Source organism: Moschus berezovskii, chromosome 1, assembly GCF_049115385.1.
Source record: "Moschus berezovskii isolate FMDL1 chromosome 1, NW_MosBer_1.0, whole genome shotgun sequence".
NCBI lineage: Eukaryota > Metazoa > Chordata > Mammalia > Artiodactyla > Moschidae > Moschus > Moschus berezovskii.
In genome coordinates, this window is record NC_142460.1 from 162,273,651 (window position 1) to 162,287,424 (window position 13,774).

Consider the following 13,774-nt stretch of genomic DNA (forward strand, 5'->3'; position numbering starts at 1 on the left):
TTATTTACATTTAAATTAATTTAAATTAAATAAAGTTTAACATTCAGCTCCTCAACCACACTAGCCACACTTCATCAGGTGCTAAAGAGTCATATGTGACCAGCAACTACCATATTGGACAGCACAAATATTGAGCGTTACCATCATCACACAAAGTTCCACTGAACAGTTCTCACTACAGTGAAAAATAGTTTACAACTGAGAAAGTCTCTGTGGAAAATTCAGTGTGCTGAAAGCAGCAGCAGAGGTAGCAGTAACAGTAAAAGCAATAGGAGTCAGTTGTTTCCCACAGTAAATAGTTTATTAACTGAATGGGGCAAAAAGAAAAAATGATTAACAGTGTAGCTAAATTTGTAAATCCCTGGATTTTGCATGGATCAGTGACATAATTGCTGGAGTAGGTGTTCTTAGCCACATTCTGTACATCTCATCATTTTACTGATTTTCTTAACAATCTGTTGGATGAAGGAGAAATAATCACTCAAATGTTCTGGTTATTTTTCTTTTTTTCCCCTCCTTCTCCTTCAAGTAGAGTTGATGGGCAAACTCCCAGCAAGGCTGTGCCAGGGAGACTGTCCTGAAGGGGAAGAGCTAAGACCTGGACAGTATCAAATTTTCAAATATTCTAACTTGGCTACTGGTTTCATTTCACATGACACAGCAGCTACTGTGTAAAGCAAATCCAGGCTGAGTTTCGTAACTATCTTTACTCCTTCCGAGGTGCTTCTCCTTCCTCTTCTTTTCTGCATCTCAAATACCCAGCACTCTCTGAGCCAAATAGGCCTGCCACCCACTCTAAAGAGCATCTTCTTTCTTCCTAGCATCATTTCCCTTGGGCTCCAGCAACACCCAGATGATGAACTGAACACATTCTAAACACAAGATTCTTTAAAGCTGCATTTGACTTACGCTAGCTCTCGGAATGTTCTGAGAGATACTTCCTGAGCAGGGTCAAGTTTGGATATTCTCTTTCTGACACAACTCCTGTAACTCTCCTCTCTCTAGCCTCTCAGGAGTGAACACACAGACCCACATTACGCTGCACCTTGCCAGCCCCACCCCTGGCACCTTTCTCAGCAACTTCATATTCACTTGAGGCTCAGTAAAATGCACAACTATTATCACTTGGGGGGAACATGGAATGGCAGGGAAAACTGCAAATACCTGAAGCTATGAATCACAAGTCAGTTAACATCAAGACTTTTCATGGGGAGAGTGAGCTGTATTCCCACTTCCAATTTTCCATTTGGGAAAACAAACCACAGAGCTAGAATCCAGGACTCAGGCGGTGTTCCTCTGCTCTGCCCAGGCCTCTGTTATGGCTTTAAATGTCCATCTAATAATCGAACCATTGTAAGAGGCTTAAGGATGCATCCCCCAACCCACACACACCAAAAAAATGCTGGATCATTTTTAAGCAGCAATTCCTCCTTAAAATACATTGATTCTGAGTTTTCCCCCAAAAAGAAACCCTTGGTCAGAAACAGTTTGCCAGTTACCTAGAGATGATCACTCTTAGCAGCAAGACACAATATCCCAGGTAATATTTATATTCACTTTGTGGCTGGCTCATTCAACTTCTGAGATATCTCTTTACAGACACCTTTTCACTATGAAACAGATTTTTGTTAAGATTTCAAAAGCAGAAGGAGAGTCTCACCTCACAGTACTCTGTGATAATGCAGAAGTTATCCTGCTCCACAAAGTTTGCATGGAACTTGACAATAGCTGGGTGATTCAGCTTGGAAAGGAGCTGGGCTTCCAAAGTGGCCTGCACAGTCTCATTTGGATTGAGTTCTCCAATACAGATCTCCTTCAGTACCTTTCTGCAGGAAAAAAAAAAAAATTTTTAATACATTTAGATCTAAAATAAAGCTGAGCACCAAAGAATTGATGCTCTTGAACTGTGGTGTTGAAGAAAACTCTTTTTCTTGTTTCTTTTTTTCACTTTGCAATTTTTAATTTATTTATTTTAATTGGAGGCTAATTACTTTACATTATTGTATTGATTTTGTCATACATTGACATGAATCTGCCCCGGGTGTACATGTGTTCCTCATCTTGAACCCCGCTCCCACCTCCCTCCCCACCCCATCCCTCTGGTTCATCCCAGTGCACCAGCCCCGAGCATCCTGTATCATGCATTGAACCTGGACTGGCGATTCGTTTCACATATGATAATATACATGCTTCAATGCCATTCTCCCAAATCATCCCACCCTCGCCCTCTCCCACAGAGTCCAAAAGACTGTTCTATACATCTGTGTCTCTTTTGCTGTCTCGTATACAGGGTTATCGTTATCATCTTTCTAAATTCCATATATATGCGTTAGTATACTGTATTGGTGTTTTTCTTTCTGGCTTACTTCACTCTGTATAATAGGCTCCAGTTTGATCCACCTCATTAGAACTGACTCAAATGCATTCTTTTTAATTGCTGAGTAATACTCCATTGTGTATATGTACCAAAGCTTTCTTATCCATTCGTCTGCTGATGGCCATCTAGGTTGCTTCCATGTCCTGGCTATTATAAACAGTGCTGCAATGAACATTGGAGTACATGTGTCTCTTTCAATTCTGGTTTCCTTGGTGTTTATGCCCAGCAGTGGGATTGCTGGGTCATATGGCAGCTCTATTTCCATTTTTTTAAGGAATCTCCACACTGTTTTCCATAGTGGCTGTACTAGTTTGCATTCCCACCAACAGTGTAAGAGGGTTCCCTTTACTCCACAACCTCTCCAGCATTTATTGCTTGTAGACTTTTGGATAGCAGCCATTCTGACTGGTGTGAAATGGTACCTCGTGGTTTTGATTTGCATTTCTCTGATTATGAGTGATGTTGAACATCTTCTCATGTGTTTGTTAGCCATCTGTATGTCTTCTCTGGAGAAATGTCTGTTTAGTTCTTTGGCCCATTTTTTGATTGGGTCGTTTATTTTTCTGTGGAGAAGACTCTTGAGAGTCCCTTGGACTGCAAGGAGATCCAACCAGTCTATCCTAAAGGAGATCAGTCCTGGGTGTTCATTGGAAGGACTGATGTTGAAGCTGAAACTCCAATACTTTGGCCATCTGATGCGAAGAGCTGACTCATTTGAAAAGACCCTGATGCTGGGAGGGATTGGGGGCAGGAGGAGAAGGGGACAACAGAGGATGAGATGGCTGGATAGCATCACCGACTCGATGGACATGGGTTTGCGTGAACTCCGGGAGTTGGTGATGGACAGGGAGGCCTGGCGTGCTGTGATTCATGGAGTTGCAAAGAGTCGGACACAACTGAGCGACTGAACTGAACTAAGAACTAAAATACACATTTAATAGATATGAACAGTGGTACAGGACCATCTAATTAAAGCCCATGCCATAACCTACTCAGAGGTCTGCTCCGGCCTGTGACTCCTGGGGACCTGGCCTGCCTCTGTCCTGGCGGGGCCCTCTGCACCTGCCGCCCTCCCCTCTGCTCAAACCAGTGGAGACAGAGCTAAGCTTGAGTGGCCATGGCCGAGATGGCTCTCCCTCAGCCGCTAGGTGTCTCCATTTCTCCTTGCCTCTCAGGTCATCTCTATTTCTGTCTTTCTCTGCCTCTTTGCGTATTACTTGCATCTCCTTATCTACTTTCCTGTTTCTGTCTGCTCTTCTATTTCTCTCGCTATTCCTATCCTGGTGTTTCTCTTTCTCTCTCACTCACTGTATATTAATACATATATATATGTGTGTGTGTGAATATAATTATAAAATCTGTCACTGTATCTCTGCATCTGATTCTCTTTCTGACTCTCTCCTTTCCTCTCTGACTCTGCGTATAAATACACATGCTTCTCTGTCTCTCATCTCTAAAATTTTCCAAATCAACTCAATATAAGCAGAATCAATATCTATTTATTTTCTTTTTAAAACTACCCTTAAGCATATCATACTTTATTTAGGAGTATTTAGGAGCTACCAGTATTTAGGAGAAGAAAAAAATATATAAAAACATTGACAGAGGTATTCAAGCATGTATAAATGGAACAAGAGCTCATCATCTCTCCAATTTATTAATTTAAAATTTGTGATAACTAATGAGGAGTGGACCAAAACATTATCTCTTCCCATCTACCAAAAGAAAGACTGATGAACAGCCCAATTACAGTGCCACGGTGTAAACCGACTGCCAGGGAGAAGCACTTTAGCACACCAATTATGTGTGCAGACAGATTTCACTGATTAGAAGTGAGCCTTAGCTGTTCATTAAGATAAGTTCTGCAGGACCTGTACTAGAATACATTTTGTAGTAATGTTATTTAAGAGTTTCTACCTATGCATATTAATGAAAATGTATTTATAGTAGAAACTCTTAATTAAAGGCCCTATAACCAAATCCTAGATTAACCAGAGCTCTGCAGTCCTTTCTAACAGATGCCCAGGGCTGCCTTTGTTTGTACTGGGGATGCTGCAGCCAGCAGGCACTCTCTGGACCACCTTCCAGTGGAGATATGTGTTTAGCCAAGTCACAGCTTCTATTCCCAAACCTGTTTGTACCACTTGTACCCAGTATTAGAAATCTGTAACTTAAATGTGACAAACTGATGAAGGGTGAGTAAGTACTGTCTCTGCTAGAAAAACTAGGTCAAATGTTTACCACAATGGTTAATGATGACAAGTTGCAAAAAAATTGCTGTTAAGTAACTGTTAAGGCAGTTTTAAAACATTCATTTAAAAATGTAAAAATCTAGCATTCTGAACTGAGACTGCTAAATTTTCATTTCATTTTAAAGAAGGTAAACTTAGAAACGGAGAAGGCAATGGCAAGCCACTCCAGTACTCTTGCCTAGAAAATCCCATGGATGGAGGAGCCTGGTAGGCTGCAGTCCGTGGGGTTGCTAAGGGTCGGACACGACTGAGCGACTTCACTTTCACTTTTCACTTTCACACATTGGAGAAGGAAATGGCAACCCACTCCAGTGTTCTTGCCTGGAGAATCCCAGGGACGGGGGAGCCTGGTGGCCTTCCGTCTATGGGGTCACACAGAGTCGGACACGACTGAAGTGACTTAGCAGCAGCAGCAGCAAACTTAGAAAACTTAATCAAGTTTATGCAAAAAAGATGAAGAGACCTCTCATGAAAGGACATTAGACATTGGCTGTACATCAAAAAATGAGAGAAAATGTACAATAATATTTTCCTTAAATTGGGTATAAATGTTTTAGTTATGCTGTTTCATCATTTTAAAGCTGTTCGCTTATATAACCAAGGATCACCTCCAGTCACATCAGACAGGGGCTATCACATGGGTTTTGTTAGGTCTTGAACACCCTACCGGACCCCTACTTGATAATGGAGTGGATTCCAGAGAAATTCTTGCTTGGTATCGTGTTCTACAGAGAGACTGTTCTAGCAAGAATTTGGTTTAAAATGATTTCATGTGATTAAGAGTGACATCTCAAACTGTTGGTATAATAAAGGGGCTTGAAATGACGGATGCAGCTCTTCTCCTGTAATTCCTGAAGATGACAAAGCTGCAGCCAAATGACATCTTCATGGTGTTTTTCCAGTACTCACCATGTCCCAGCCAACTTGCAGTTGTAAAAGTCACAGTGGTTAACATGCATGGCGATACAAAGTCACACACAAACCTGCAGTATTCTCTTACTGGGAAGGAACAAATGCTATCAAAAGCTTTAAGATACTTACTTTTTCCTTGCAAACATCAACTACTGTGCAACAGAGCATGGGATTTTACATACAGTTATCTGAGCCCCATCTGACAGCCTGATGATAAAGCATCAAATCTCATTTGTCCACAGCTTTGTGGATGAAGGAAGGGCTATCACGGCAGGTAATATCTAATACAATCATCTTTAGCAGAAGCAAAGATATTTGACCTTTCTTACCTAAAACTGGTGGAGGAAACTCACTGCATGTCACATAGTGTGGGAGTCATATCAGCTGAGAAGAGCAAAGAAACTTACCAAGTCAAGAAGCGTGTCCCTGCTCAGTGACACTCAGTCTGTCAACCACTGCTAAGTAACATGACAGATATTTATTTTATTAGAACTTCAGTTATTTGGGAGAAGCTTTTTAGCAGCTGCAAAGACAGGCACCCCCTCAGACTCACTAATTTTGCAAAGTTTCTGTTCTCTTTCCTGAGCAGCAATGTTTCTTTCCAGAATCACTAGTGAACTGACAAACTTTGGAGAGTGACTGGAAATCTGGATAACTATAGCTAATTTCACTCCCGTCAAATTGGCCCACCTTCCATATAAATGATGTCTTTGAGATGTTCAGGGTTGTTTTCCCCCAAATTTCCCTGTAGTCTTTCACATATTTCCCACTGAACAAGCAGCATAGGCTGTGTCAGGAAAAAGATGACACCACAAACTACAGAGAACATGAGTCAAATTCCCAGCTTTTGATTCTTCAAGGAGAGACCAAGGCCAAAGAAAAAAGATCTGAAGGAGCCCCTGACCAATGGGATGAGGATCCTCTCCCTGCCTGAAGTGAGAAAGAGACCCTCAGAACAAGTTGGAGCAGGAGCAAGAACATTAGGTACACTGAACCCTTGAAAATAGTTCATGTTCCCCAAACTAGGTCCAGAGGACGGGGTGGGAAACAGAACTCCCCAGATGGGGAGGGGAACCCCAGAGCAGAAGTCATGGCTGTCTTTCCAAAGCAGGAACTGCACACTTCCTTGTGTCCAGCAAGGAATAGGAGTGCAGGAAAGATCTTCAAGGGGCAAGTAAGCCAAACGGCCTAAGAACTCTGGAACCTCAGTGAGGAGTGCAGAAGCACCTGCTGCAGGTCTGTGGTATAGTGAGCTCTGAGGATTCCTGACCCTTGCCCTTGGGTCTCTTGGAGAAGCCAACAGATCAGTGTGCACTAATGTGTGTCTGTGTTTGTATTTTCTAAAACTTCAAACAGAGATGGGTGCTATAAAGTTAGGGTGAGTGATGCTTGAGGCCCTCCTGATTTAAGCTGCCATGACTCTCTAATTTGATCAGCAGCCACTGCACCCACTGAGGGTAAAGTCACAGGAAATAGATTTTAACCTCAGCTTAAATAAGAGAGTAACTTTTTGCTTTTTGAAAAAATTTAAATATTCACCTATTTAACAGGTTATTCAGTCTGCTCAGGACTTCCAAGAGTTTTCATCCATCTAGTAAGGCAGCAATTATTTTAACTAATCCTTTCTTTAATGGTCAGGTCTTATTTTTCTAGTTTATAAGAAAATATAGCTTTATTATAGAAAAATCTGAAAACAAAACATAGACCACAATCCACCACAGATATAATCAACATTAACAATTTTGTATATTTCCTTCTCATCTTTTTGCTACACATTTTTTTTAACACTAGAGGCCAAGCAATTTAGACAATTTGCCTGCTATTTTCATGAGATGTTATTGTAGCAGACATCTGTCCTGTTAGCTGCACAGCATCTTAGACAGCCTCCCTACATTGTAGTAGATCCCTGGGCTGTGGTTCCTGCCTTCCCTAGATAAAAGCAAACAGACAGCAAACAATTCCTCCATCTCCCGCCTGCCTTGAGTTGGGATGCCAATGTAGGACATAGGTTCTGCCAGTCAATTGGACCAACCTGGGACCCTGCCTTGGGGGTGAGCTTGTGGAGGGACAGGGTGGGCACAGGAGCCCCACACACACACCATCCTAAGAAATGGCGTGGGCCTGGGGGCAGTGGTAGTGGGCCACTTCCATGGCATGGTTCCAGCTGACGTCCCTGGATATTTGGCCTTCACTGACCCCACAGCCCCCTCAGCTGTAAGAGCCATCTGTGTTCAGCACGCATCCCCTTCTGCCTCCACTGTGTAGCGGGTGACTGCTCATATCTGCATCTGGAGTCCTGACTCACGTGATTATGTGTCACAGAAGCACCGTGAGCTAGTCCCATGAAGCTCTTATTTTGAGATAATTAAAACTGAACCTCCAAAACTCTGACCCATTTAGGTTTATTTTTGTTCCCTTGTTTGTGTCTTAAAACTTAGAATCTTCTGAGGGATTCAGGGCCATTTATGGGTAGAAGGATTGTAAGAGTGAACAAACCTCCTTTTAAAAGTTATTTAATCCCCTTTAAAATCTAAAGGGACATGAAAAATGGCAGAGTGATATTTATTCAAAAACATGGCACATTAATAAAAAATGGAAAAGCCAGGAACTAAACATACCTAAAGAAGTAGCTGAAAAAAATTGTAGGTGTTAGTGAAGACTATATACTACAGGTGGAATTTTATTTCATTTCAGCTGTTTTTCCTTTCAGCAATTCAGAAACATTTTTAATATCTATGGTCAGAGAGAAGAATAAAATTATTTTACAGATCATCATCACACGCTATAATCTATGAGCCACCTTTGTTTTTAACAATTAAATTCCTGACTCCAGTTTGTTTCAGAGCAAAAACTCTGATTCATCTGGTCTTTTCCTCCCCACCCCTGATCACAGGCATGTTGTAGGTTTTGGACACAGAAGGGACTCAAATGACATCACCATACAGTGCAGGGACAGGTGCCCGCAGCAGACACCAGCAACGAGGGAGCAAAGTTCTTCTGAGCTTGACTTCAGGGTCCACACAAGGCACAAGGCAGCCACTGCCAAATACCCGCCCCCCACATCAAAAGTTTCATGTTTCTGTTATTTCACCATCTATTGACTGCTATCAATATGCCAAACACAATGCCATATCCTGGGGACACAAAAATGAAAAGGATAAAACAAAGATACAAAGACAGAAAGGACAAAACTCCTGCCCTCCAAGAAAGCTCAGAATCATGGGGAATGCCAACAAATGTAAAAATACTTGAACAACTTCATGATAGATGCAATAATAGAGCCAGGGATTGGGGTGAGGACCTCTAACCCTCCTTTGAGAAAAGAAAAAAGACAAAATCAATAGACTGGAGCCCCAGGACATTCCACTTTTGCACACAGAAACTACTTTGTAGTTAGCTGAATTGCCTTCTCCCCAAGTGGATTCCAAGTAGCATAAGACATGAATTTATCATTCTTTACTACTTGCCCTCTACAAAAATTGCCTGGAAAATCCCATGGACAGATGAGCCTGCAGTCCATGGGGTCACAAAGAGTCGGGCACGACTGAGCGACTAACACACACTATTTGCCCTCTATAAACCAATAGTCTGCAGAAGGAGGTCTATGTTTGCATTACCTGAATAGGCTATGAGAGTTAATAAGCATGTGATTTTTCAAAAAAAGAAAACTACTTGAGAATTTCAGCATCTATATATCATTCTCTACAGTAATGCATACACAGACACACACACACACACACACACAACTACAGTATACATTATGGGATGTGGAATAAAAATGTTACAGGAAAGGGTGTTTCTTAAAAGATCTAAAAAGCTGGCAGATTCATAAACTACTCCTTCCTCCTTTCCCCCTGCCATTCATCTATCCCAATTTTTATCCCCTCAAAAGCATTTGAGCTTTATATAACTAGATTTTAAAAGATAACGTGGGTATTGAGCCATGCTCTGTTCTAGAGAACTCTCTCAGTTCGGTGTCCCCAGGAAGCAAACACTGAGACAGGACATGAAGCAGGAAATCAATCCAGGCAGTAACAGGGGGTAGGAAAGTGAAGTCAAGGGAGGGGAGCCATTCGAGGGTCTGTTATCAAGCCAGTTATCACTGTGGACGACTGGGGCTTAACTCTGTGGAAGAACCCTGGGGGCAGGCATAGTACACACCTCTGGTCTCCTCTGCCCAAGGGCAGGGACCAACTCCCTTCACCTACTGGCTCAGGCTGCTCCTGTGAGTATCAATTCTCCGGCTGGAGCACAGAGGCCCTGACAGCCAGGGATGCCTCAGGCAGAACTGCCTGTGAGGCAGGTGGACGTTGGGTCCATGTCCAGGAAATGCTGATCAGCCAGGGGATAGGTGGGGCCCCAACAATATCTTCCACAAGGATGAATAAAGGAAACTTCCTGCACTTTAAATGCTGCTCTATTTTATCTGTACGCCTGAAGAGAGCTAGGATATAGTGATCCTGAGGGTTTCCCAGGTGGCAGTAGTGTTAAAGAACATGCCTGCCAATGCAGGAGGCATAAGAGACGGGGTGTGATCCTGAGGTCGGGAAGGTCCCCTGGAGGAGGGCATGGCAAACCACTCTAGTACTCTTGCCTGGAAAATCCCATGGACAGAGGAGCCTGAAGGGCTACAGTCCATGGGATCGCAAAGAGTCAGACATGACTTAGCAACTAAACAACAACAATGCTTTTCAAGAGTTAGTTTACAAACACATTAGCAGCATATAAGCGTATAGATAATAAAAAAAAATAATAACAATACAGATAAAAATGAAGAACAAATAAGAGTAGAAGTGTTTCAGATATTTTTGTTTGGCAAATATGCTATTCCTGGCCCCTGTTTAGATTATATTTTCATTTGTGGTGACAGGTTCCACGCAGTGTTTCAATGCTGGTATCCTAACAAATTAGGCAAGTTGCCTTTTATTTTTAAGGAACAGAAAAGAGTAAATGGAAACTTTCGAAGTAGGAGTTTTGAAGGTAAATATTGCCTGAATAAAAAGTATCTAATGATCATGTGAATTCAATGACTTTTCCTATTCGTGCAAATTTAAAAAACAGAAATGGCTTTAACACACATCTCAGGGCTAGAAACGGCACTGGTGCTCAATGGAGGTTGTCCACAGGGAACCTCTGGTGTCAATGCAAGAACAGAGTTGGATTTTGGACAGACCCCAACCAGCCTTTTCCCAGGGGGCTTCTTGGAAGTCACATGGGGAAGAGACAATGTAACTGCTCTGCTGTGCAAAGCCCCCCTCCAACGGTTTGACAGAGAGTCCATGGCTGAGCCCAGGAATCCGTGAGTAAGCGTGAATTGATGGGGGTTGAGAGGCTGTGTATCTGCACCTTCATGGCCAGATAGCCATCTCCTCCCTGCATCTAAGTCACAGTCTTCACCAAGGCTGCTGGGACTGTATCCTGAGAGTTTACTAAGAACAAACAGCCCTTTCCTCTCATTTCAGCCAAAAAATGAATGGGTTCCCTTCATGATGAGCAGTGTCCTGGAGCTCCTTTCCACAGCCTGGCAAATTTATCTTTACCACCGGGGATGTAATACAATCAATTCTAATTCTCTTCGGAAGCAGTGAGGACTCTTTCACCCTCTCCTTCTCCCACACACCTCCCAACAATGGTCAGACAGTTCTGTCTTTCTTATTCACACAGTTGAGCAAAGTCATTAAACACTGTGGCTTAATTAAGAGACACCGGTGGCTCTCGCCCAGTCCCTGGGTGATTTGTAACTGATCTAAGCCCACCATGTAATCCCTTGCCAGTGATCAGTCTAGACATGTGGTGTAATTCTGACCTGAGAGATATGGGGAGAAGTCTCATGATGGTTTTCTGGGACAGATGCTCCTCACTGATAAAAAAAGAGAAGCATGGGAGGAAAGTCCCATTTCTTCCTTCTCTGCACTGCTATCATTTGCCTGTGAGTCCTTCAGCCTTGGCAGCCAGCTGGCATCCTGAAGGAACTGCCCTGAGATAGCAGGCTGGGTGATGGGGTGGCACCAACACCCCTGCTGACTCCATCACCAGTAACTACTCTCCCTCTGGACTTCCTGCTAGGGAGATAGGTCTTTCTTATTTTTAAGCCATCCTGGTGGCCAAAGATAGCCTCATACCAACACTTTGCTACAAGAAGAAAGAGGATACTTTTTAAAAAGAGATTAGAAGCAGAGTGGAGAGTGTGGTGAACATTCCACTCATCTATACAAACTTCAGGCTGTGAAAACTCAAAGGACGGAAGTTAGGTTTAGCTGTGCTGTACATAAAGATTAGAACAGAGAGAAGCCCCTTGAGAACAGGGGCTATGTGTTATTTCCTTAGAAAGTGCTAAGTCTCCCATTTTAAACTAGAAAAGATAACCTGGCTCTTTTTTTAGACATTGGTATGGGAAATAGATGGAAAAACAGTGGAAACGGTGTCAGACTTTGTTTTTTTGGGCTCCAAAATCACTGCAGATGCTGATTGCAGCCATGAAATTAAAAGACGCTTGCTCCTTGGAAGGAAAGTTATGACCAACCTTGATAGTATATTAAAAAGCAGAGACATTACTTTGCCGACCAAGGTCCGTCTAGTCAAGGCAATGGTTTTTCCCGTGGTCATGTATGGATGTGAGAGTTGGACTGTGAAGAAAGCTGATCGCCGAAGAATCGATGCTTTTGAACTGTGGTGTTGGAGAAGACTCTTGAGAGTCCCTTATACTGCAAGGAGATCCAACCAGTCCATTCTAAAGGAGATCAATCCTGGATGTTCATTGGAGGGACTGATGCTAAAGCTGAAACTCCAATACTTTGGCCACCTCATGAGACGAGTTGACTCACTGGAAAAGACTCTGATGCTGGGAAAGGTTGGGGGCGGGAGGAGAAGGGGACGACGGAGAATGAGATGGCTGGATGGCATCACCGACTCTGTGGACATGAGTTTGAGTGTACTCCGGGAGTTGGTGATGGACAGGGAGGCCTGGCGTGCTGTGATTCATGGGGTCGCGGAGAGTCGGACACGACTGAGCGACTGAACTGAACTGAACTGACAAATCTTCAAAAAAAAATCTAAGTAAACTATAATGAACTATACAAAAATGGATCTATTGTGAGAAAAAAGTATTTGAATAAAGGACTAGAAATTATCTGTTGCTAGTTAATCTGGAAACTAAGATCACATGGGATTTCTTTAAATAATTTGAAAACAATTTTATTTACTGATTCAAAATTCTCATATGTCAAAATCTTAGCAGTTATCAAAATGTATCAGGACTCAGAAAAATTAAAATTTCACGACTGTTTCTTTCCTTCCCTTGGGTAGAGACATTGGAGTTGTGATAGCAAATAGGAAATTTCTAAAATAAAGGACAACGAGGAAAAGAGGGAAGTAAAGGGCATGGACATGGATAGTCCAGCAATCAAAAAATAAAAATGAGACAAATATACAAATAAAAAAATATGAGATGAAAATAACTGAGGGAAACAAAAAACAATTTCTAAAATATTTGGTCTCTTTTCCACTCCTGCTCCCCAACCACAAATTAAGAAAACATATTTTAATAAATAAAAATATATATATTTTTTTCTATAATTCTGTGGAGATAGAAAAAGTTGCTAATGTAAGGAATTGTTTTGTTTTTCATAGTCTGAAGCCTCAAACTTAAGAAATTATGGATGATATTATTAGGTGTTAGAGGCACAAGGCTGATCGTTATAATTTTTAGAAGAAGGTAGGACAAAGTTTCAAGAAATGCAAGTGATTTTTATTCACGTGGTGGCATTATGAGAAGCATCTATGCAAGAGAAATCTCTCTTGACCCCTCAGGGCTAGGTCCTGGGACAAAGTCTATGAGCTCCCATACGGGCCTGCAGGCATCCAAAGTCAGCTCAGAGTCCATTCAGTGGGATTTCCAGCACCTGGCAGACTTGATATCTCTGAATGGAACCAAGTTTATGCACTCCCCATGCTTCAAAATTCAGCTCATTCATTACCTCCACCATAGTGACTACCACTCTGACAACTATGTATTTTTATATTTATTTCTTGGTCTCCAACTCCAGACTGAGAACATTTACATTTTGCTCCTTTCTACAGTCTCAGTGTCTAGCACAACTCTTAGCACATAGTAGATGCTCCATCAATTTTCATTGACTAGTAAATGATCTAAATTAACACCACACTAAGCACTGTTTCGGAGAAGGCGATGGCACCCCACTCCAGTACTCTTGCCTGAAAAATCCCATGGACA

The 13,774-nt window shown here is 42.2% G+C and overlaps 1 protein-coding gene across 15 annotated transcripts in view; it reads right to left on the bottom strand.

Annotated features, from left to right (window-relative positions):
- NEK11 (NIMA related kinase 11) overlaps positions 1 to 13,774 on the bottom strand; it is a 291,003-nt gene that overhangs the window by 229,999 nt on the left and 47,230 nt on the right. For 13 of the 15 annotated variants that reach the window (XM_088840715.1, XM_088840700.1, XM_088840697.1 and 10 more), the window contains one exon: positions 1,661 to 1,826. In XM_088840715.1, coding sequence (XP_088696841.1) covers positions 1,661 to 1,826 — 166 coding nt within the window. Of the gene's footprint in view, positions 1 to 1,660; positions 1,827 to 11,347; positions 11,483 to 13,774 lie in introns of those variants that run through there. The other 2 variants (XM_088840709.1, XM_088840706.1) reach the window with 2 other exon arrangements.